The sequence below is a fragment of the Pollicipes pollicipes genome, unplaced genomic scaffold (genome assembly GCF_011947565.3).
Source record: "Pollicipes pollicipes isolate AB1234 unplaced genomic scaffold, Ppol_2.1 Scaffold_6138;HRSCAF=7277_pilon_pilon_pilon, whole genome shotgun sequence".
Classification (NCBI taxonomy): Eukaryota; Metazoa; Arthropoda; class Thecostraca; order Pollicipedomorpha; family Pollicipedidae; genus Pollicipes; species Pollicipes pollicipes.
The window spans coordinates 565,910-590,436 of record NW_023596818.1 but is presented as its reverse complement, the minus strand read 5'-3'; the positions used below and the strand labels follow the sequence as shown (position 1 = coordinate 590,436).

General features: G+C 62.7%; 1 protein-coding gene across 1 annotated transcript; it reads left to right on the top strand.

Moving 5' to 3' along the window:
- Nucleotides 1-178: 178 nt before the first annotated feature.
- On the top strand, nucleotides 179-23,045 carry LOC119106329 (zinc finger protein 746). Its single transcript, XM_037229941.1, has 3 exons — nucleotides 179-411; nucleotides 830-883; nucleotides 22,057-23,045. The coding sequence occupies exons 1-3, from the start codon at nucleotides 378-380 to the stop codon at nucleotides 22,323-22,325; spliced, it is 357 nt and encodes a 118-aa protein (XP_037085836.1). The 5' UTR covers nucleotides 179-377; the 3' UTR covers nucleotides 22,326-23,045.
- Nucleotides 23,046-24,527: the final 1,482 nt, after the last annotated feature.

Below are 24,527 nucleotides of genomic sequence, written 5' to 3'. Positions count from 1 at the left end.
GCGGCGCCGGGCCGCCGGCCGCCTCGCCCGCCGCCGCCCTGCCGGCCGGTCTGGCTCCGCCGCTGTCGCTGGCGTCGCCTCTGCCGCCACCGCCGCCTCCGCCGCCGGCGGCGGCACCGGCCGCGCAGCCGGAGCTGCCGGCGCGGACGGCCGGCGGTCCGGAGCGGGGCGCCGCCGAGCCGCCGGCCTCGCCGGCCAACGACGAACGGCCGCTGCCGCCGCCGCCGCTGGCGCAGCCGCGGCAGGACTACATCAAAGTGGAGAAAGTGGACCTGGCGGACGAGGACGATGAGAGTTTAGAAGCGACGTTTAGCCAGGTGTCGAGCTTCGAGGCGGCGCAGTTCGAGGGCTCGGACCAGTCTACCGGCTCGCACGATATGGCCGGCCTCCTCAGCAGGGTATCAGAACAGGGTAGGTCACGGGACACGCACGACGGCCACTTCGCCTCCGGCGTCGTACGGTCTGCACTGATTGTGTGCGCTTCATGCGGCTTGCATGCGCGCTTGCCTTACGCCGTCCAGCGTCACGTGTTATGTGGCGTGTGTTTCAGGTCGATGCCCCTCTGCACAGTTAACCAGTTGTACGTGGTGCGTGTGATCGCTGTGTATCGCTGGCAGCAGAGGGCGAGATGTCACGTCACGGTTGTTGGTTTCATTTGTTGATTCTGTCTGCCCGACTGACTTTCCATGAAAGCCAGCGCTCTATAACTCGACCAGGAAGTGGGTGGCGTTGATACCGGCCGCCATGTGGATGGCGTGTGTACATATCGCGGTTGCGTCTTAGTCTGCTGCGCGTGACCCTCCCTGTTGAAGTGTGCCCCTCTCGGCAGGTATCGGAGACATGTCGGCGATGGCGGGGCCCTCGGAAGACGGCGCGTCACAAGGTTAGCTCTCATTTCTCTATTTTGTCACAGGTGATGCTCAGACCCCAAACGGCGCGGCGCGAGGGGCTGGGAGGGCGGACGTGATCGGCTCGCGGGGGCGGCCGGATACTCGTGCGTTGCGAGCGGCGCCGAGGGCAGGGCTTGCGACCGAGGGCGTGGGAGGATGTCGCGCTCTCTGGCAGGGCACGGCAGCGTGATGGTCAGATGGGCTGGGCGGTCTTCGACGCGCGGACACCCTAAGTAGGGGGTGGGAAGTGGGGAGGGGCGGCGAAGAAGCAGTCGAAGGCGCTGTGGCCGCCCGTAGTCAGAGTGCCACATGGCGGCCGACGCCAGAAGTTAGAGCTGCCGGTAAGCTTACGTAAACAATGTGCAGTAGCGACCTCAATGTCACGAGTTATTTAAGATGCTCTGTACGTCCGCCGGTGTGTAGTACTACGTGTGCAGTTTGGCACGGCGTGTAAATATAGGCTGTACGGGATTATTATCGAATCCGCATGGAGTGTTGATTTCCAACGGCCGGATCACGCACGGGCTGGCGGGGCTCAGCCCAAACAAACATTGCTGCATAAGGGTCGTTCTCGTGGGCCATACGGAAATTGGCAGGGCTCATCAGTGCAGGTAATCACAAAGCGCTAGTAATCTAAGTATTGTAGCGATCTCTCGCGTCCGTGTTTTCTCTCGCGGCTCACCGGTTTATCGGCGCCACGGTGAGACGTGATGTCTGCGGTCCACATCCGGGGCTAGCAAATCAAGCGGCCAGGTTTTCGCGCGTCGGGCACATTGGTGCAGCCGTATAGTGTCATGCGTCGGTATTCATCTCACGGTCCGTGGCGGCTTCGGCACCGAGGAATGTGCACGTGCATTGCTGGCCTAGTATGGGTAGCGAGGGCGCGCGGGGACGGGTGTGCAGTGTTCAGTGGCACCGGATACAGAGTTCGGACGTTGCTCCGTGATGGCGCTGACGCGGTGCGGAACTTGGGCATGACGGCCGGGGCCAGTCGTGCCGTGAGCTGGCGGTCGGACAAGGCGCTGTTCCCGCGTGAGAGTCGTTTTTATTTTAATCAAACGTTAGTGAGGACGCAGATATCGGGAGCCGTTTGTCTGGCCTTTTGCGCCGCGTTTGTTGCGTTCTTTATTATTTGATATGAATGATCAGCAGCAGTATGAAATACGCCACTAAATGATGTAATGATATAATAATAAATGCGCCGTGGTGATGTACCCCACTACGTTCCTCGGCGGTACTTGCAAGTAGATCGCGGGGCGTGTTCCAAATTTCACGCGTGCCACGGACGTCGCGATCGCTATGTTGGTGACTGACAGCCCGCTAATGCCGGGCGATTGGTCACTCACGTTATCGCTGGTTAAAAAGCACAATAGGTCAGAAGTTTGCTCGCGCATCTTCGCAATAGCACTGCCAGGGCGTTCTGCAGACCGGTGTAACCGCCGACGACGTGTTAGCATTGGGTATTTGCGGTCGCGATTCGCGCGATATGTCTCAGCGCCGGTATTGGTGGGGGTCCCGAGCATCACCTGTCGACACACTTGTAGCGCTAGACTGTTGTTGGTATTCTCGTACACCAATCCAGGACTGCACCAGCTGCTAACGTAACGGTAACGCTCGTAGGTAACGTAACGGTAACCGGTCCTGGGGACGGCCTGAGTTTGATAGCGCTTGTGTGGAGTGGAACATGGAGCCTGTGTTTGGGTTGGGAATGTTTGAAATTATTATCGACAGTGAATTTCTGACGTTGATGCAACCTGCAAAGTTCTGTTCGGACGCAAAGTCGAAAGCACAATTCCACATTTGGGTAGCGAGCCGGCCGGCCGTCCCGAGACTGAGTCTGGTGTGGAACACCGCTCGGGTCCAGCCTGGTTGGGTCAGGTCAGGTCAGGCGGGTTTCTGCGTCTTGGTGCCCAGTGCGAGAATACCAGCAACGCTCCGCTCACTGGTGTATCCTGTGCGCCACGTGTCGGCCGTTCACGTGGCCGCCACGGGCCCGTGCCGGCGGCCGGTCCGGCTCTGGCGTCGCCGCGCCGCGCGGCTCGCTGCGAGGCGCTGCGCTTCGGGCGGCGCCGACCCGGCCCGTCGTCGTCGTCGTCGGGTCGCAGCGGCGTACCAGCGTCGTCCGACTCCTCGCTCAGCGTCGCTGCTGCCGCTGCAGGGTGGCCCCGCTGCGGCCGGTCCACCTGAGGTGTGACCGTCGGAGCGCCGAGGTCGGGGTGCCGCTCGCCGTCGGGGTGGCGGCCCCAGGTCGGCGGCGTCACGGTGTGCGGGCGTCCCGTGAGCGGGTCCACAAGCTCGCGCCGAGGGCGGGCCGCCTGGCCGCCCGCTTCGCCAAGACCTCGTCCCGAATCTGCCGGCGATAGCGTTGCGTACTGACGTTGGCTGCGCTGCTGTTGACGGAACAGCGCGTGTCGTTGCGGCCGCCTGAGTGGCGCGCTTCAGTGCAGTGCAACTGATTTTTGCTGCGCGCTTGGTCCCCAAATACCGATTTTCATCGCAGTATGCTGGCATTTACCAAGTTGGACGGGGGTCACCACCTGAAAAGGTGAACACAGAGTGAATGCTACGGAGGAATGACGTGACCAATGCCAGTGATCCCTTGCGAATCGGGCAACATACCATTGAGGCGCATTGAGCGAAGATGAAGAGCGTGTGCTAGGACGTTCAAATGAAGGTGTTGGCGAGAGGCAGCGTCGATGAGGCTTGCAAAAGATCCCTTCAGCTGATATTCTACTTAGACATAACCGATCGTGAGATCGCATAAACGAACGTTGGCTTGGCCATTTCGAAATAGCCTGCGGCCGGGGGCGGCATAATAACGTCTGCGCCCGGAGAGGGCGGCCTGCGCTGGTGCGGCGGCGTCTGAGCGGGGAGCGGGGAGCGGGCAGCCCGCTCTGGCGCCCCGTCGGCTGACACCCGCTGTGTGTGTGTTATAGGGGCGCCGCGCAGCTACCTGTGCCCGTTGTGCGGCCGCGAGTACACCAACCACCGCTCGCTGGATCACCACATGCACGTGCACACGGGCAAGACCACGTGTCTGGTGTGCGGCTCGGTGTACGGCCGGATCGGCACGCTGCGCAACCACGTGCAGCAGCGGCACCCGGAGGCGGCGCACCTGCTGGCGCAGCTGCTGCCCGGCCGGCCGGCGCCGCCGGCGCCCCCGCCACCGCCGCCGCCGCCTCCTCCGCCGCCGGCGCTGGGCTGAGGCTGAGGCTCGGCTCGGCGACTGTCGTGTGCGTGCGGGTCGGAGCCGGGCTCTGAGGGGACTTGGCGGCGCTGGAGCATCGGCTGAGTGACGGGGCGAGCCGTCATGGGACGCCGACTGGCTCGCGGCCAATGCCGGACGAACGGCAGGCGCTGGATTCTGGCGTATGCGACGTGTCTTGCTGATGAGCCTGGGCACCGCTAGCTCTGGTCGGAAGGGGACGCTGGTCTAGTTTTGTACCGCAGGCGGCCGAAGTGTTCTGTTTCTTGTTCTCGTTGCCGGCGCCGGCGTATTCTGGTGGCACTTCTGGTGACTAGGCAGGGTCGCGTCATGGGTCGAACACGGCCTCTAAGCTTCGAATGCCGATCTGAGAGAATTCGTCCATGGATCATGACTCGGTAACTGGACCGGTGGTTGACACTCTACGTGCTCAGAGATCAGCGGACGTCATTGTGACGCTGGAAATCACGGGGGGGGGACCATGACTGGGACTCTAATTCTGCTGGGTACCACTGGGTGAAGCAATCATGTAGAAGGCCTTTAAGGTACCAGCCAAGGTGTTTCTGCCCCCTGAAGTCGTTAGTCCGTTCTGTAGTAAATAGCGCCTCGTTAGGTCGTAATATGCAGTCATCTCTCCTGTGTAGTCCGTAGTACGTAAGGCCTGAGTCGGTCGGCCGGTGTCCATTCCACTATTGCCGGGCGTCTGGACGTTGCCGGCGAAGCGAAGGGTCATGCTTCCGTCAGCTGTCAGCGCGCGGTGTGAACGCGCTGGCGATGCTGATCTGGCCGCCGCCGAAATAAATGTGATCGGGTATAAACTGTATGTCGCCTAGCCACGGCGTGCGTCCGGCGGCGGCTACCGGCGGAGAGGCTCTGGCTGCCAGCGAAAGAGAGACAGGGGGAGAGGGCGCCGGCCGGCCTCAGTCGGCCGCCGTGCTCAGAGGGAAGAGGGGGCGCCGGCCTGGCTGGGTCGGCCACCGTGCTCAGGCTCAGAGGGGAGAGAGGGCGCCGGCCGGGCTGGGTCTACCGCCGTGCTCAGAGGGGAGAGGGGGCGCCGGCCGGGCTGGGTCGGCCGCCGTGCTCGGAGGGGAGAGGGCGCCGGCCGGGCTGGTTGGCCGCCGTGCTCAGGCGTCGGTCTGGCGTGTCTTTCAGAGGTGTTCCGGTGTGCGGTGTGCCCGCAGTGGTTCCGCACCAAGAAGTCGCTGAGCTACCACAGCGCCGTCCACGCGGGCAGCACGCGCTGTCCCGTCTGCCACCTGGTGCTGTCACGAAAGTTCGCGCTCAAGCGCCACCTGGCCACGCACCACGCCGCGTCGCCGCTGCCGCCTCGGCCGCCGCCGGCCGCCGCGGCCGACTCGTGGCTGGCGCTGACCGAGACGCGCCCGCCGCCGCAGCGCCTGTAGGGAGAGTCCCGGCGCTGGGCCGGGCTCGTGAGGCGGGCGGGCGGGCGGCAGACGGGACGGTGCAAGTCTGGCGATCGGGACGAGAAGTTCGAGTTATGTTCAGTGTTCTAGCGGGCGGCTGGGGCAACCGTCGGCCGGGAGCTCAGAGTCTGAAGTGTCCGGGTGTTTTTGATGCATGGGTGGGATGCTGAGAACAGGAATGTATCTGAGCAGCAGCCCAAGAGGGACTCGCAGGGGCCCTGTTTAGCACCGCCTTCCTCATTCTTTCCGTCCTTTAGTCAGTTGTCAGAGTCGTCTGTTGTCTGTTGCGTTCTACCCCGCTCCCGTGGTGGCTGTAATACAGTGTTGTGGTCAGGGCGAGTTTTTGGGCAGACGGCCTTCTAATGGTACCGTGACGCCCCGGCCACCTGGCTGTCGTGACGGCCGGTGCTGTCGGTTGTTTTTTGTTTGGGACGACTCGGCCAGCTGTTGGGCCCTGCGGCCGATCTTGGCCCGGGCGCAGGCCTCGGCCAGGCTCGACGGGTCGAGCCGAGCCGATGGCCGGAGCTTCGGTACCGCGATTCCTGCAGATGCTGGAGTAATGCAGTGCGAGACTGCTGATGTCAGACAGTGTTGGTCTGCATTGCACGCGTTAGTGCGTTGATATCCACTCTGGCGGTGCTAGCTCCCAAGGAGCGGCCTTCATGGGCTTATGTTACCAGTGCCGGTGCGCTCGGCATTGACCTGGCAAGGCTCCGGCGGATGGTCTGGTCTTGTCCGGTCCGTTGGGGCCCCGGCGCCCCACCTCGGGACCCCCACTACCGGTGCGGCCGGCAGCGCTGAGAGCCAGCCTCGGCGCTACTCCAGACGACCGCTCACCTAAGCGCATGTCACTCTGGTCAGGAATACATGTACGGAGTTTCGACCAACGCGTTCTCGATTGGCACGGGTTGCGTGAAATTGGCTGGAGCTGAAAAAGAATGAGGGAAATGAGGGATCAGCTGGTGCGAGCCGATTGTCGGGCAGCGGCGCTGATGTCAAACACGATATAGGTTTTTTTTCTAAATTTGTTGAAAACAAAGAAGCACATTATACGCGATTGCTGACCTCTGACCTTATGATGCGCCATTACCTCAGACGAACGCGTTGACTGGCATGTGAAGCGAAAGGAGTGAAATAATTGCATGAAGTGGTCTGAGGCGAGGTAGCGACCACCAACTAGGCAGACAAGCCATATACAGATGGAGAGGAGCCAAGCGTGCGCGGGGACGCGTTCGGCTGGCTGCAGCGTCGACTGAGCCCGCTCCGGTCGCTGGGCTGTCTGGTCAGCCTCCAACGGGCGTCTCCTGTTTGCCGCAGGGCAAATATCGGCCTGGCCGGCCGGCCGGAGCGCGGCCGTCGCCGCCGCCGCCGCCGCCGAGTACCGGTGCCCGCTCTGCCAGCGGCTGTACGCCCACGAGAACTCGCTGCGCCAGCACATGAAGGTGCACACGGGCCGCACGCGCTGTCCCGTGTGCGGCCGTGTCATGGCGCGCGTCGCCACGCTCAACGAACACATGCGCACGGCCCACCCGGCCAGCCAGCTGGGCGCCCATCGAGCCAGCTAGACGTGCTGGCGGGGACGAGCGAGCGCGGCCGCCGGGACAGCCAGACGTGCTGGCGGAGACGAGCACGGCCGGCGGGACAGCCAGACGTACTGGCGGGGATGAGCAAGCACGGCCGCGGGGACAGCCAGACGTGCTGGCGGGGATGAGCAAGCACGGCCGCCGGGACAGCCAGACAGACGACGAGCTACAAGAGCTGCGCTGAAAAGGACTGGCGTCAGGGTGTCGGAGCATGTGTGAGCGTGATGTATTTTACAAATCCACTGCTTGTGACCGGCGGTTTGCCGACGTGGCCTCCCCGCCTGTACCGTGGACGTCGCCGTGCGCCCGTAAAATTCTCTGCGTAGTACGGAAGGAATGCTGTCAATACACAGTCGCGTCCTCGAAAGGCCAGAAGTCGGCTCCGTTTGGCAAGCGCTTGTGTGGCATGGCTTTTTAAAAGCTGGGACGGACTCAGCGGGGGCGGCGCCTGGACGGGCGGCAGTGATGCACCGTCCAGATCAGCGCGCCTGAAGACAGACGGAGCCCAGCGTGCCCCGGGGGCGCTCCTGGAGACAGACGGAGCCCAGCACGCCCAGGGGACGCTCCCGGAGACAGACGGAGCCCAGCACGCCCAGGGGCGCTCCCGGAGGCGTGTGGGTGTTTGAGTGGCGAGATCGGCGTGTGTCCGATGTGTGTCCTGCTCGCCGTTCAGCGGCAGGGCGTCACGTGCCGGCGGGGAGGTGATTGACGCGGCCGCTGCCCGGCCGCCCTCTCTCGCCACGGCTGCCGGCCAGGGGAGGGGTGCGAGGGGTCACGTGGTCGGCGGGAGGACGTCATGTGGCGAGAAGTGGTTCGCTAGCGTGACAGGGGGCTCTGTCAGCCAGATTTGCGTTGCGTTTCGGGGAGGCGTCTGTTTTTTCCATGTCGACGTCGATAAGCTCACGTCGAAGTCGATCGGAAAGACATCTAGCCGGAAGTGTTCTTCGTTGCTGTTTATTGAAGGCATTTTCCGGTATAACAGGCTTTGTCCCTATGTGCTATGCCATTTGTGTGTATTTGCGTACCCAATTTTACATTGTTTATAGTTTCGTCAGTTCTCATAAGAATACATGTTTCGCTTCCCCTCATGATTCCGGAGAAGCGTCGCGCACCGAGAGCAGTAGTCCACGCGCTGCTGCGTATTTCCTTTGTTGTCATTGAAAGCCATGATTAGAATAGCGGTGGAAATAATGAATGACTGCGTTCTCTCGGAGGCCAGGTTAATTATGCACTTTTAGAATGTACACTGCACCAGCTGACGATCAGAGGCCATCGAATTACTGCCCCGGCGTGGGGCAACGCTGTGGAATACCAAATCTGCCAACGGACTGGCGCGGCTTCCGGCAATCACCAGCCCACCTGGAGCCTGCGAGGTACGCTCGCTCAGCCGTGTCCGCGGTGGTAGGCCAAGCCAGCCGGTCAGCAGGCGCTGAGCTCCTTCATACTGGAGCCGGCGGTGGCTGGCTACTGGCACGACCCGGCGTGGATGGAAGCGTTGGCTGCGATGGAAGGGGTGGCGCGAACAGGTAGAGCGGCAGGCGAGCCGCCGCCGGCGGGTCCCTTCCGTGGCGTGTCCGCTGCGGCGCCGGGCCGCCGATCGGCTCCGGGCAGCGCCGGCCGGCCGGCGGCAGCCCGCACATCAGCCTCAGCCGTTGCGCTGTGGCATCAGGCCGAGTCCAGCTGAGAACGGCACCCGCTGCCCGGCGCGATGCAGCCGAGTGCATACGCGGGATGGCTCGGACTGGACGCTGCAGAGCGCCCGGTGCTGACGGCGCGGGCGCAAACAGATATGGTCCTGCCCGGTCCGGTCCGGTCCAGTCCAGTCCAGTCCAGTCCAGTCCAGTTCAGTCTGGCCCGGTCCGGTCCGGTCCGGTCCGGTCCGGTCCGGTCCGGTCCGGTCCGGTCCGGTCCGGTTCGGTTTGGTTCGGTTCGGTTCGGTCCGATCCGATCCGATCCGGTCCGGTCCGGTCCGGTCCGGTCCGGTCCGGTCCGGTCCGATCTGGTCCGGTCCGGTTTTGATCCAGTCTGATCAGTTGGCCCGGTGAGGCTGTGTGCTGACACTGTGTGCCCGTTGATCTCGGCAGGGGTACGGCGGGCGGGCGGGTGTGGTCCGGTCGGTCTGGTCTGGTCTGGTCTGGTCTGGTCTGGTCCGGTCCGGTCGGGTCTGGTCTGATCTGATCTGGTCTGGTCTGGCCCGGTGCGGCTGTGTGCTGACGCTGTGCCCCGGCTGGTCTCGGCAGGGTACGGCTGTCCAGTGTGCGGGCGCTGCTTCAACTCGCAGCAGGGCATCCGGCGGCACGAGCTGGTGCACCAGGGCCGCACCGTCTGCCCGGTGTGTGGCCGCGCCTTCAGCCGTTCCGACAGTCTGCGCCGCCACCTGCACATGATCCACGGCGGCGCCGGCGCGCCCGGACCGCCGCTGACCCCGGCTGACCTCACCTGAGCGCGCAGCTCACCTGTACGGGGCGCCGCTGGGGCTGAGCTCGCCTGAGTGCGCAGCTCACCTGTACCGGGCGCCGCCGGGGCTGAGCTCGCCTGAGTGCGCAGCTCACCTGTACCGGGCGCCGCCGGGGCTGAGCTCGCCTGAGTGCGCAGCTCACCTGTACCGGGCGCCGCCGGGGCTGAGCTCGCCTGAGTGCGCAGCTCACCTGTACCTGGAGGCCGCCGGGGCTGAGCTCGCCTGAGTGCGCAGCTCACCTGTACCGGGCGCCGCCGGGGCTGAGCTCGCCTGAGTGCGCAGCTCACCTGTACCGGGCGCCGCCGGGCTGAGCTCGCCTGAGTGCGCAGCTCACCTGTACCGGGCGCCGCTGGGGCTGAGCTTGCCTGAGTGCGCAGCTCACCTGTACCGGGCGCCGCTGGGGCTGAGCTCGCCTGAGCGGCGCAGCTCACCTGTACCGGGCGCCGCCGGGGCTGAGCTCGCCTGAGTGCGCAGCTCACCTGTACCGGGCGCCGCTGGGGCTGAGCTCGCCTGAGTGCGCAGCTCACCTGTACCTGGACTGGAGCCGCCGGGGCTGAGCTCGCCTGAACGCGCAGCTCACCTGTACCTGCGGTCGCCGGGGCTGAGCTCACCAGAGCCGGCTGGCCTGCTCACCTCCACTAGTCGCTGGCTGGGTCGGGTCGCTCGCGCCGGCGGACGGGGAGGGCGGCCCGGTCACCAGCCAGGCTCCTGTTGTGACGGGATGGCGGCCCGGTCAACCGGCCAGCTGCCCCGGCGGAGGCCAGAGACTCGCGCCGACCAGAGCTGTGGCGGGTGGTGGCCAGGAGCGGAGCCATGGCTGAGGCGGCGGGCCTGGGCCTGATATAACGCGGAGGCCTCTAGGCTCACGGCGCTCCCCAGTGTCTTATGGCTTCTTCTCGCCCTGTGTGGAACGGGTGGCGGCCGGTTTTGAACGGCCACAGATGTGTGCGGAAGGCTTATCTGTGGCAGCGTTTTGTCGCTGTCAGGTTAACTTCTTCACCGAAATGAGATAATCGCCAGTTGGATTCTGTTTGATAACTTCAAGTGCGAAGTTGAGAAAGGTTGGATAATTACAAGTAGCTCTGTTACCTGTACGTGGCAGTCACCGAATGTAGGTAATTGCTTTGAACCCAGATGTGTTGCCTCAGTGATTTTTGTTCTGTTTTTATTGGCGCATGTAATCAACGCATAGGATGAAATACAGTCATTTTACACTGTCAATAATGCGTTCCGGAAACGGAGAAGATGGCTGGGCGCTGGCGACCGACCATTCGCCTAGCGGGAACCGGGACGAGGAAGCGGCGCATTTGCCACCGGGCGGCCGCCCAGTGTAACGAGGTGGGCACCTAAGGGGCGCTTGGTGCTGGCGGTGTTCAGCGTCGGGTGGACACTCACAGCGCCCCGGACAGGTCAGCCGCCCCTCAAACGCGCCCGCGGGTGGCGTCCCCTAAGGTTTCACTCGTTTGCCGCCGACATCATGCCGTACCGGAAGCGGCTAGTCTGTTCTTGGCTGCTGAAGACAACGGGCCACAGTAGCTCGGAGTCAATTTGGAATGTTCCAACGCTTCTTATCTTTCTATTCTCAAATGACGGTGGCCTGGGCGCGAAAGGAACGCACGGCATTGTCCTTGCGGATGACTGAGTCCGCATGGACGTCGCACGGCAAGTTAGCGGCAGCTTCCTGAATCCGTCCAAGTGATCGATGCGGCGCAAAATGTCAGGCATGGCACACAGTTTAACAGGAAGCCTGGTCACAACAGCCCAGGCGGCTTGTTACCAGCCCCCTCATAGGACGGCTGTGGCCAGTTGACAATAGCGACAGCGTGAAGGGTCGGCGCTGCAGTTTGTGACAATGGCCGGCGGGACCTATGCTCTGCGTGGTCCGTGCATGGACATGCAGCCGTCATGAGACGGAGCGGTCGGCATGTGGCGACCGCGCTTGTCGGCGGGCAGGCGCCGGGCTGTCGGCGACCCGTCTCTATCAGCGGCGGCGGCGGCGGCGGTTCGGCAAGCGGACACGGCTCTGGCGCGCGCGGCGTCCGACAGCGCGTTTGACGGCCGCCCGGTCTGTTCCTCAGGTGGGCGGGCGGCGCGGCCTGTGCTCAGCTGCGAGTACTGCGGCAAGGTGTACCACCACGTGAACTCGCTCTCCGACCACCGCACGCTGCACCGCTGCCTCACACCTGTGGCATCTGCGGCAAGGTGTACAGCAACCAAGTCGACGCCTCACGGGCACACGTGCGCCGCGTGCACAAGCGGCCGGCGGCCGGCGCGGCCCGTGACGCGCCCGCCCGGGCGGTCACGTGACGGGCGCGGCCAGGTGGCGCCGCCGGCGGGGCGATGTGTGCCGCGCGCGGGTCCGGCGTCGGTCGTGTCGCGTCCGCGCGGGGCCTCGGGGCGGCGGGCGGCCGCGTGGCCGGGTCGGCTTGCGCGCAGGCTCGGGGCGGGAGCGGAGCTTCTGGGCGGTGCGGGCGGCCAGCTGCGGGGCGGCGTCCCCGGCTCGGGGCAACACTCCGGGCGGCGTCCCGGCTCGGCCCACTCCGGCGGGCCCCGGCTCGGGGCACACTCCGGCGGGGCCCCGGCTCGAGGCACCGCTCCGGCGGCAGGCACGCTCCGGCGGCGTCCCGGCTCGGGGCACGCTCCGGCGGCGTCCCGGCTCGGGGCACAATCCGGCGGCGTCCCGGCTCGGGGGCACAACTCCGGCGGGGCCCCGGCTCGGGGCACACTCCGGCGGGGGCCCCGGATCGAGGCACGCTACGGCGGCAGGCACGCTCCGGCGGCGTCCCCGGCTCGGGGCACGCTCCGGCGGCGTCCCGGCTCGGGGCACCACTCCGGCGGCAGTCCCGGCTCGGGGCACGCTCCGGCGGGGTCCCGGCTCGGGCACGCTCCGGCTGGGGTCCCGGCTCGGGGCACGTTCCGGCGGCGGTCCCGCTGCTCGCGTCAGCCCGACGGCTGGGACGTGGCGCGCCGTGGCCCGCGGCGCCTCCCCCACGCCCAGCGGTTTGTGTCTCCCATCAGGACAGGTTGCGCAGGTCGCGCGCGGACACGGCTCGCGCTGCTCGCGGGGGGCGGCGGCTGCCTGCCTCTGCGCAAAGTTGTGATGTCTTTGTGGCTGGGCGGCGGGCGGCCCCGTACGTCTGGCCCGGTGACGGCGGGCGGTCCCGTACGTCTGGCCGTGACTGTTTTGTCGCAAAGCACCAGATTTACCTCGGTCGGTTAGGAAGGTACATGGTATTTTCATACGTGTAGTGGGTGGGCTATTTATCGCCGTCTGGTCGTAGTTGAGCAAGGAGTGGGCGGTGTTGCTAAGGGAGAATGTTTATCGGATCGTGTATGTTCCATGTTACGTTGTGATGGTGCGCACTGGCGAGTGCGGGTTTTGAGTTGGGATTTGAAGAACTGGCGCAATACAATGGCGGCCAGGTGCGGTGTGGAAGTAAATAAGAAGAGAGGATGGAAATTGATTTTGACGTTTGTCAACTATGCCCACGTCCGTCCCAACTCTCGGATATCACTCGGACTCGCTTCTGGTGTGTGTTGGCGACAAAATATTTCAGAAGTTGTCACAACCATCAAGAAATACATTTTCTACGTGGGGTTGCCGGTGGGGTAGTGGTTGCGCGTCTGCGCTAACCACTGCGCGTCTGGGAAACCAGAGGCAACGGAGTTCGATTCCCGCTGTGCACGCCCTTCCTGCCGGGGTGAGAGGCAGGCGACGCCATTTCGCCTCAGCAGCTGATTGCGTGGTAAAGCCACAATCAGGGTGAGCGGGACCAGGTACGGAATGGCGTGTTATTGAATGAAAAGATATCCGAACGCAAGTGAACAAAATACGAACGAGATAGCGTTGAACGGCGCACTATTGCTAGGATAGGTTTCAAGGTGTGTAAGCGGATAATTGTCTCCCAATTAGCGAAATGTGGGCAGGATAAATGTCGGCAGCAATGAAGATCTAAATGGAAGGTGATTGGGTGACGAAACACAGACAGAAATACCTGTCGATTGATCGTTTATCGAGATATCGAAGAGATAGCGTTCAGCGGGCATGCCCATGGAAGTCGGAGACGCATTGAGTTGCCCAGAAAACCGCCGATGTCTACGCTAATAATAGCCCGAGGCCGATAACGAAATGAAAAGCGGACGGCTGGCGAGCTGGCGTTTGGACGAGCGTCGTTATGTACAGAATGCAAGGCGTGCTCGCTTGCGACAATGCCAACATCGCTTAAATTACACGAGCGAGGTAAGGTCTGTGTGGCTGCCTTGCAGTTCCGCGCTATGCACGGGAGCGGGGTGCATCATGACTGACGAAGAAATGCATTGCTTTTCTTTGTTCCTAAGACTTGCTTGTTGCTAACATTGTCTCTTCGCGGTGCATTTCCGACACGGCGACACAAAGAATGCTTTTGGCGCTGGATGTGGTCCCTATGTGCAGATGTTGGTGGCAGTGTTTTAGGTCTCGAACTTCCCGCACGTAACTATAAAATACCATTCGACTGCTAAATATGCGAAATGGGTGCGTAGCGCGCCACCCATCCTTACGAACCAATCGCCGAATTCTATTGAATTATGAATATTGCTCAATAGCTACGTTACTTCATATTTACCAAGACATGTTAGGTTATCGTACTATTGTTGTTCATCCATAAGTTTGATTGGTGTATACAGCTAATCATACACTACATAATGATTTGCGGGTCATTTGGGAGGCCGTGGTCAGCTAACAACAGACCAACTTACAATTGCCAATGCTGGACCATGGCATTGCAGGCTCCTTTTTTTTAAAGATACAGCCATCATTGCGTCTCAGGCCGAGGTTTCTGGGATCGCCTCTTATCCAGATTGGCCAAACTGGTGCGTTGCAAAACACAGTCGCGGCGTAAGACAGACGCCCTTGATAGCTTTCCTAAGCTGCTTAAACTTGTTAAACGGGGTGTAGTGCTCCGGACCGTCGGGTATGATTCACCCATTGGTGTTCGTGTCGGGATACGTTTCCTGAGATGAGGGGTCCTTTTTACGCAACACAAACTGAGATCAACTCACGACATGTCATCGTTGGCCATAGGCAAAACATGCAAATGAATTGTAATTAATGCAGCCCGTCTCTGAGTGCGCGGGTCTTTTTGGGCAGTCTGTAAATGCGCGGTTCTACTGTCGTTGCCGGCTGGTTGGCTCTGTTGTGGCTGCCGGCTGGCTGGGTCTACTGTGGCTGCCGGCTGGCTGGCTCTGCTGTGCTGCCGGCTGGCTGGCCCCGCAGCCGTCCGCACCTGTGCGTGGCGTCGGTCGCTGTGTGGGCGGGTGGCTGAGTGCGCGGCTCTGCTGTTTTCTAGGCGTGCGCCGCGCGGGCGCCGGCGCCGGCCGCCGCTCGCTGACCTGTGAGCTGTGTGGAAAGTGCTTCCGCAGCGAGGCGTCGCTCCTCCAACCACCGCTCCATCCACCGGGGCAGCACGCGCTGCCACCTGGTCGGCGGCGTGTACAGCACCATCTCGGCGCTGCGCCGGCACGTGCGCATGTCCCACGCCGAGCAGCAGCCGCCGCTGCCGACCGCCGGACCGCCGCCGCCGCCGCTGGGGCCGCCGACGGACCCTCGTCACGCGGGTGCTGTGCGGCCCGCCGCCGGCGGAGCGTCGCCGAGCAGCGGTCGGCGCTCGGATGAGCGGCGCCTGGAGCAGCGGTCGGCCGCTCGTATGAGCGGCGCCGGAGCATGTGTCGGCGCTCGGATGAGCGGCGCCGGAACAGTGGTCGGCGCTCGGATGAGCGGCGCCGGAGCAGCGGTCGGCGCTCGGATGAGCGGTGCCGGAGCAGCGGTCGGCGCTCGGATGAGCGGCGCCGGAGCAGTGTCGCGGCCGCTATGACGCCGGTGGGGAGTCGGGGCGGCGGCGGTGCGCTGTACGCATGAGCGGCAGCAGAGCTCGGGGCGAAGCTATGCCCGCCGTGGAGACAGGGTCGGCACAGGCCGGCCGGTGACCGGGGTATGGTCTGGACGGAACACGGCTGGGAGGCGGCGGGAGGGGCGCGCGGACACAGCGCCGGCGCCGGACTCGGCCGCACGCGAGAGACGATGGTGAAGTCTGGCCTTGTGCCGGGCGTGAGCGGCCGATGGAAACGTGTCCTCTGTCAGAAATGGAGGCACTGGTCAAGTCCGGGGCGTCGGTAGTTGGGTCCTCGTATGTACAGCAGCGGTCAGTGTTCAGCGGGATTGGCGAGCTGTTGTAGAGGAAGTGTCAAGTGGCGGGAGGGAAGAAGCTGCACCATGGTCAGTGTTGACAGTTCTCGTTGCTTTTCAATGAGAAGGCGAGTTGTGGAGGAAGCCGAGCCGGCGGGCCTAAGCGGTCGGGCCTGGAGTAAGGCTGAAGCATACGTGAAAAGGACAATAAGAACGTCAGTAGCGGCTAGTGTGTCCAGTGGTGGTGTGGGGTCTGATCGGCCGTTTGTGAGCAGATAGTTGTCAGAACAGCTCTGTTCTAACCTTTGCTATGCACTTCATGCAACATCTCTGCGCGTGCGTCCATTTGGTGTTCATAAACAATATCACCAAATATGTGCCTGTCCAGCTGTGAGATAGAAGTGCCAGACTATGAGGGCTGAGGTCGCCCGGCCAGCGGTCGCCGGAGGGGCGATGTGCCTGGCTTACTGGCCGTGCCGTGCTGGCCCAGTCTTCAGAGCGGCCATTGTACCTCGCTTATCGTCCTGTCGTGGTGGCCCGGGCGCCGGATGGGGCGGTGGTGCCCCGGTGACCGTTCGTGTCGTGGTGGTCCGAGCGCCGGAGGGGGCAGCGTACCCCGCTGACCGTCCGTGTCGTGGTGGCCCGGCCGCCGGAGGGTCAGTGTGCCCGTGACCGCCCCTGTCGTGCTGGCCCGGGCGCCGGAGGGGCCGGTGTGCCCGTGACCGCCCCTGTCGTGCTGGCCCGGGCGCCGGAGGGGCAGTGTGGCCCGGTGACCGCCCCTGTCGTGCTGGCCCGGGCGCCGAGGGCGGTGTGCCCGGTGACCGCCCTGTCTGTGCGGGCCCGGGCGCTGGGAGGGTCAGTGTGCCCGAGTGACCGCCCCTGTCGTGCTGGCCCGGGCGCCGGAGGGGCAGTGTGCCCGGTGACCGCCCCTGTCGTGCTGGCCCGGGCGCCAGAGTGGACCTTCACCAGCTGGCCTGGGAGCCCAGCAGTTGTACTCATGAGCCGGGCAGAGAGCTAGAGATGGGCAGTCAAGAGCTGCTGCTCCTCTCTTGCTGTCTAGTCCAGGTTGGATTCCCTTACTGGTTTGAATAATCAGGTTGTCAAGGTCAGTGCGTTGGTCATTAGAAAAGAGCACCGTACTTTATAAAGAACAATAAAGACAGAAAGAAAGTGAGGGATCTCGTTTTGCCGGGCGTACGATTTCGAAATATTGTTTTGGTCCGTCTTTGTCGCATGAAACATTTACTAAATTTTCTTGTGGAAAATAACTGCACTTGACGTGATGTGCATGTTTTCCCAAAATCGATTGATGTCAATTAACTCAGTCCAAAATCCAAAAGCCTAAATCTAGTCGATGCTGTCTAGTCTATGTTCAGTGTTGATACCAGCGGTGACAACTGCTTTCAATTTTTAAATTGCTCAATCTTGACGAATTACGCGAGCGGTACCGAAATATTGTGCACACGTAGACGCTGCATGACCCGAAGGTCGACGCGCTGCAAATCTCTGTCATGATCAGGACTGATGCAGAGAAGAAGAAAAAACAGCTGTTTGTCTTCCACGAAACTACAAGACGTACCAGAACAAGACAAGACCGCAAACCACAAAACCGTTGCTCCTAACATCATAGTTGCCCCCGTCGTCCAGTGCGCTGGGAAAACCATGGCGATGTGCAGGTCCACTGTTCCATGTAACCCGTGACTAACCGCCTCCACTCACAGCTATATGCTGCCCATGTGCCCGACAGTGGCTGTCTGTACAAGGAATATGGCGTTTTAACTTGGGTGCGTCCCAGCACAATCTGAACCCAGTTACGCAGCTAAAGTAATGCTTTAGTGCCACTGGTTTAAGTACATATAATTACAGTGATTGAGAAGCGGCGCTGGCAAAGGAAGCCACAGAGGTTGAAGGCCAATCTGTTTGGTTGATTCTACCGCCATAACCGCTGAGATGAGCCGTGGGGCCGAGTTATCGCACAGTTCCCCCTGAGACCGGACACCACTGTGCCAGTTCGGCGGCGTCTTTGCGGCGAAGTATCGCCGGCATAGGTTTCAGCGAGGACAAGCATCGCAATGTATGCGATCGAATGCCAGAATGTGGGCCGGCTAAATGTCGACAGCACTGAGCATCAAAATTGGAAAATGATGGAACGGCGCCAGGTGCCAGCTGTGCATCACCTTTGCGCGGGCACCAGGAGGAAATCATCAGCCTGTTAGCTTCCGGTTGAAATGGCCGACACTGGGTAGATTTGTCGGCCCGTACGTTTTTACTTAATCGTTTTTCTCGGCTGCAATCGCAGCGCTTGAAGGCCTGTTTGCGGCGGCAGCTTGTCGTGGCTGGGCCTTCCACAAGATTACAACTGCAGGACTGTTGAAGTTTTGCGTTCGCCTCAGGCTGAGGTCGCTGTATTGTGTTCTAGGCTGCTCGGAGCCGCCGGAGCCGGGTATTTCGTCTGGTGGCCGCCAGGGGCTGGCATGGGCGCCCCGGACCGCTGCCGGGGCCGGCGGCACCACCCAGTCCACATCCGAGACCGTCGGGATCACGCGGTCTGTGCCCAGAACCACTCGGATCGCGTGGTCTGCATCCGGTCCCGTCCGGACCGCCCGGTCTGCACCCGACCCCGCCTGGACCGCCTGGTCCTCGTCCGGGACCGCCCGGTCTGCGGCCGCAGCGGTCCGCACCGCGTCTGGACCTCGCCGGACCGCGCGGGTCTGCGCCTGGACCTGCGCGGTCCGCGGCCCGGACCGCCCGGCTCCAGGCGGGCGTCCTCGGAGCACCGGTGCGCCCAGTGTGGCCGGCACTTCGCCAGCGAGGCGTCGCTAGGCAACCACCGGTCCGTACACCGCGGTATCACACGCTGCGGCGTCTGCGGCCGCGTCTACAGCACCACCTCCGTGCTGCACCGCCACGTGCGGCTGGCGCACAGGGAGACGGCCGCCGCGCGGCCGGGGCAGTGGACGGGCCGGTGTCAGGCCAGTGACGGGCCGGTGTCAGGGCAGTGACAGGCCGGTGTCAGGCCAGTGACGGGCCAGTGTCAGGCCAGTGACGGGCCAGTGTCATGCTAGCGACGGGTCAATGTCGAACCAATTACGGACCGGTTTCAGGCCAGTGACGGGTCAGCGTCAGGCTGGTCACGGTCAGGCCAGTGTCAGGGCCAGCGGCGAGTCAGGCCGGTCAGACCAGCGACGGGTCCGTGTCAGGCTTGTGTTAGGCCAATGACGGATCGGTGTCAGTCAGTGACGAGTCTGTGTCAGGCCGGTACCGAGCCAGTGACGGGTCAGTGTCAGATAAGTCACGATTCAGTGTTAGGCCAACGATAGGTCGGCGTCAGGCTGGTGTTAGACCAACGACGGACCTGTGTCAGGCTAGTGACAGACCGGTGGCGGTCCAGTGACGGGCAGTGTTGGTCCAGGCCGATTGTTGCCGTGTCCGTTCGGGCCACTGGTGACCAGTAATGGTCCAAATCATCCAATGGTCGATCAGCGGCGGTCAGTGACGGGCCGCTCTGTTAGTGATGGTCATCAGTGGACCAGTCCAGCCTGTTATGCTTAGTGATGGGCCAGCGGTGGTCAGTGACGGACTGCTCTATGTAGTTGTGGCTAGCGGTGGGCCAATCTAGCCTGTAATGGTCAGTGATGATCCGGGCTAGGCAGCTGGCGTGGTCCGTGATTGCTCAGCCATCAGGGATGTTCCACTCAGTATTAACAGTCCAGTCACCAGCAGTGTTGATGGTCCATCCACCATCGCCGCTCGGCCCCGCAGCGGTGGTCCGTTCTCAGTATTAACAGTCCAGTCACCAGCAGTGTTGATGGTCCATCCACCATCGCTGATCGGCCCCGCAGCGGTGGCCCGTTTCGGCCAGTAAGAGTCTGGCGTGGTTGGTGACAGTGACAGCGTCGGCCTCGCTGGCGGGCTCGGTCCGGGCAGACCCAGTTCACGGTTTGGGCAGACCCGGTCCGGCCAGTGGCGGTCGCTCAGCGCAGACCAGGTTTGCGGATGCTGCGCTAGGGCCTGCGTGCAGCGCACACAGTCTTCACGCCCGACATTGCGGTGGGCACCTGCGAATTAACTATAGAAGTGTTGTCAATGTGTACACAATTGGAACAAGCCGATGACTCGAATACACGAAGCGCACACGCTTCGGTTGAGTGAAGGTAACCCCACAGAGACGAGCTGGACAGTCGCGTTGCTTCTTTGATGTGAACGGCAGACGCCGCTGGAGCTGACCTATATCGGCCGCACCAGATCGCCTCCGGACGTTCTCTCGGCTGACCGGATGCGCAGGTCTGATGTTGACCTTGCACCGTGGCCGGGAATGGCGGACCATTTTCAGCGGCTGTCCGACGTGTCTTCCAACCGACACCAATGATGCGTCCGCAGAGTCGCAATGCAACATTTTGGACGGTTTAAGTCCAGAGATGCAATATGTTGTTCATCATGCTGGATGGACATCTTTTTATGACTGATTACGTCAAAAGTGCATGGTAAAAAAGTACAGAAAAGTAAGAAAAAGTACGCGCATACTTGTATGCAACAGCGACGCCACATTTGCCGATTTTCTGCATTTGGAAAGCTCGTGTGGGCCGGAAGCCGGCGATAACCGGGGCCGTATGCACTGCTCAGCTGTGACGTCATGTGCGTTATGCACCCGAGCAGGCGTAGTGTCCTCGACCACAAGCATCGACCGTGGCGGGGTGGCCTGATCAGTGATCGCTCTTGGCCCCGGTGTGTGGCGACTGAGGCTGGCGCCGTGTCTGTGTTGCAGGGTGCCGGTTTCGGTGCGTCGCCTGCCCGCAGAGTTTCCTCTCGCGCGCCGGCCTCAGTCGCCACAAGGCCGTGCACCGCGGCGAGACCGGCTGCCCGGTCTGCGGACGCGTCTTCAGCAACAAGTACAACCTCAATGTCCACATTGCGGCCAAGCACCGGCCGCCGGCCGCAGCGCCGCCCGCCTGGCCCGGCCTCTAGCGGCCGCAGCCGCCGCCCCCGCCCGCCAGGCGGCAGCACCGATTGAGCGCGGCGTGCCGCCAGGTGGCAGCGCGATGCTCCGCCCGGCCGCTGCTGAGGGGCGGCGCTCGGCGGACGGGCGCGGCACGTGTGTCTCGCCTGGACTGGCAACCGGGTGGCGATGCGGCGCGATGTGTGGACTCAGCTGGAGGTGGTCTGCACGGATTTTTGGAGACCCTGCTGAGCTGACGTATTTTGGACGCGTGGTTTGTTGTAGCGGCTGGTTTTAGCCATCAATTCGTCAGAAATGCATAATACACCGACTGAAGTGTGCTACTGTTTCTGAAGTGCTGACAAGTGACTAGCTGGTGGCTCACTGATGACCGACGTCTTGGACATTGCCGTTGGACAGAGCAGTGGAGGCTGTTGGGGTAGGCGTGAAATGATCCCAAGAGTGCAGTGTCGAATTACAAGGCGAGATGTCTGGTACATAGTAGGGTCGATTGTGATAAGCTGTCAGTGATCTACAAAAATAGATACCTCGCGAATAATATCGCAGACCAAAGTGCTTTGTGTGCCACGGCTCGCCTGGCTTCACTATCCACTGGTCGATTTAGTTGTGCGGCACTATTGATGGCGGCTTTCTCAAGATAGGCAGTCGACACGCGTCTCAGTCTTGTTTACCTTGTGATCGCCTTCCCCTTCCGAGGACTCAGTGACGTATTGTCCCCAGCCGAAGGTCTGAAGTGGGCGACAGCGGATCACATTGGCCTCGCACGGGATGCGGTATCCTAAACGCGTCGCGTGTGCTGAGCTGGTGCGCGCAATGGAACCGTTCCACTTTCGCACCTTCGAATCTCACTGAAGTAAGGCCGTTGAGTTATTGGGAAGAGGAGGTTAGAACGGAAACAAAGGGAATACCATTGCGGTAGCACTTAAAGGCTGTCTAAAACAAGGTTGCAAGGTGTATCGTATGATTTTGCAAACTGTGTCTGTTACAACGACTTCTCATGGCGGTCATCTGTCAGTTAGAATATCACGTAATGACTTGCGGCCACCAGTTGGAGAAACTCTGGAGACAACCTCCCGGTCGATCCCAACTCGTAACCACTGTCGCGGCACGGATATTTCCAACAAGGAACTGACGGACATGGACGGAAGGCTGCCGGTGGTTGCGGTGGCGTGCTGTCGAGCGGCCGCAAGTCGTACTAAAACGGGGGCGCTCAGTTTCCGTGGCGCCCCGTTGACCGGCTGTGTCCGCCGGCGGCGGTGGTGTCTGCGGCATCCGCTGACCGGTTCTTGTTCCCTGCGGCCTGCTATTCGCCGGCCCTGCCCGCCGCCGGTGTCGGTGTGGTCGGCGCCTTGTTGACCGGCCCTATCTGCCGGTAGGCGGCGGCCGGCTGGCGGGCCCTGGCAGCGGCGGCGGCGGCACCCCGCGCGTGCTCTGCACCACCTGCGGCAAGACCTTCTCCAGCAGCACGTCGCTGGCCAACCACAAGCCGCTGCACGCCGGCCACACCACCTGCCGGCTGTGCGCCAAGGTGTACGCCACGCGTCACAACCTGCGCGTGCACATGCGCCGCGACCACGGCGTGGAGCCCGGCGGCGGAGAACCGGGCGGCATGCCGCCACACTGGGCCGGACCCGGCTCGCTGTAGGCGGCCGGCGCCGGACGGCGGTGTGAGAGACCCGCCGGACGGTGGCGAGAGGGCTGGCCTGGGGCCGGCTAGAGACCGCCGCCGGAGCGCGGCGTCTGGAGGAGGCTGTCGGAGCTCGGGTCAGGCCGGCAGGAGACAGCCGGGAGGCTGTCGGAGCTCGGGTCCGGCCGGCAGGAGACAGCCGGGAGACAGCCGGGAGGCTGTCGGAGCTCGGGTCAGGCCGGCAGGAGACAGCCGGGGGGGCTGTCGGAGCTCGGGTCCGACCGGCAGGAGACAGCCGGGAGACAGTCGGGAGGCTGTCGGAGCTCGGGTCAGGCCGGCAGGAGACAGCCAGGAGGCTGTCGGAGCTCGGGTCAGGCCGGCAGGAGACAGCCGGGAGACAGCCGGGAGGCTGTCGGAGCTCGGCGTCCAGTCCTGAGCAGGGTCGCACGTCTCGCCGACTGTTTGACTGGCAGCCCCGCCCATGAGCACCGACCAGTGACAGCCGGTCTGGAGGTCGGAGTTCCGTGAGGCTATGGTCGCGGCTGCGAGGCTGTGCCCACTGCAGCGGGATCGCTGCCGGACGGCGGCGGATGGCTGCACGCTGTTGGAGCTGTTACAGCGCCGCCAGCCCAGTGGTCATCATCGAAGAACGTGTACATAGTGGCATTAGGGGGGTTTGTAGTAGAAAAGCCAACCCTTGAGCGAAATTAATAAAAGCGACGCTCCGCGTGGGTTTTTGTAGTCGGGGCAATCTTAAGCCTGCTACATATATTTGTCAACTTTTCACTGTGATCTCAACGCGGTTCTCTGCTGCTTGATATATCCCGAGGCCTTGGCAATCAAATACTGTTGTTTAGATCGGCTCAGTTCCACGAGAAGTGGTTGAACTATAGGATTCGGAGTTGAAGCAGTTGATTCTTCCTGCCGGCAAAGGCCCATCTGATTCATTGTCCATCTTGGCAGATTTCATGGCACGACGCAGTACGGCGATGGTGTGCATGCGGTTGTTCTGATGGCATCGACTACGTATTGTACATGCGTCTAAATACAATTGTCATCGAACGCGGAGTTTGGCAGGAGGAAAAAGGATTTTAAAAGACTTGTAGCATTCTTCTGACCCCCGGCGATTTGCAGAAACTTGAGATGCCTTGCATTGCAGCTGTAGTGCTGACAACTTTCGCACGTCATTCGTGGTGCCTGAAAAGAGATATAAATAAGCAAGGATTGTCTACTTAAAAGTAAGAGAAGAGATTCTGCGCCGGTAACGGCGGGTTGATTTCCTCCAGTCCCACCCTTGGCCTCGCCTCGGCTGGCAGCACGGCTGGAGTTTACACGACCGTCGCTGAGACAGTCACTGGCGCACCGACCCCGACTGCAGCATGAGCTGGCGCACGCCTGCCCCACGTGACCACCGCCGTGAATACGGTCAATAGGACACGGCTTCCACCGTCGGCCCAGACCGACGACGCGTGATCGCGCCGCTGGTACACGGCCGTGTCACGTGGCTGGTGAGACGCGAGCGCTGCACGCCTGTCTGCCCTCGCGGCGCTGAGAACGGCAGCGGACGCCATCGGCGTGTGGTCTGGAGCGCAGCAGCGGACGCCGCCGCTCTCTTCACACCATCGCCCGACGTCTGAGGTCGCGGGGTCGCTGCTTCTCTGGCTGACTGGTGTCGGCCAGTGGAGCACTCAGCGCGGCAGGGTCGTGCTGGAGACCCGCCGACCCTCCGGGTCCGGTGTGTCCAGCGCCGCGACACGGGCGTGACGCGGGCGGGGCTGACATCTCCCCAACGCTGGGGTGGTGCTCGGGGCAGCGGTCCGCCTCCTGGCGGCACTGTCCGGCCGTCACTCCTCGGTGATCTGCCGGGGGCTGCGCTCCCGTAGCCGGCCGTGTTCGCCTGTCGTCCCCACTACACGCATTCCAACGAGGTATGCACAACGCCGTTCGTCGCGGTCGCGCGGCTCGGCGCGTGCCTCGGCTCCTCCGCCCGTGCCACGTGCTCACGTCCCGTGTTGACGCGCGTGCCGGCGCCGCGGTTCCGCAAAGCGGCGCGTGTCCGCCGCACGGCACGCGGATGCCACGTGTGCGCGCGGCGGGGGTCGGCCGGCCGCCGGCTGACACACGTGTGTGCGTGTTGCAGGCCGGCAGGGGCTGCGCTGCGAGCTGTGCGGCGTGGCCTTCAAGACGGCCAGCCGGCTGAGCGAGCACCGCGCGATCCAC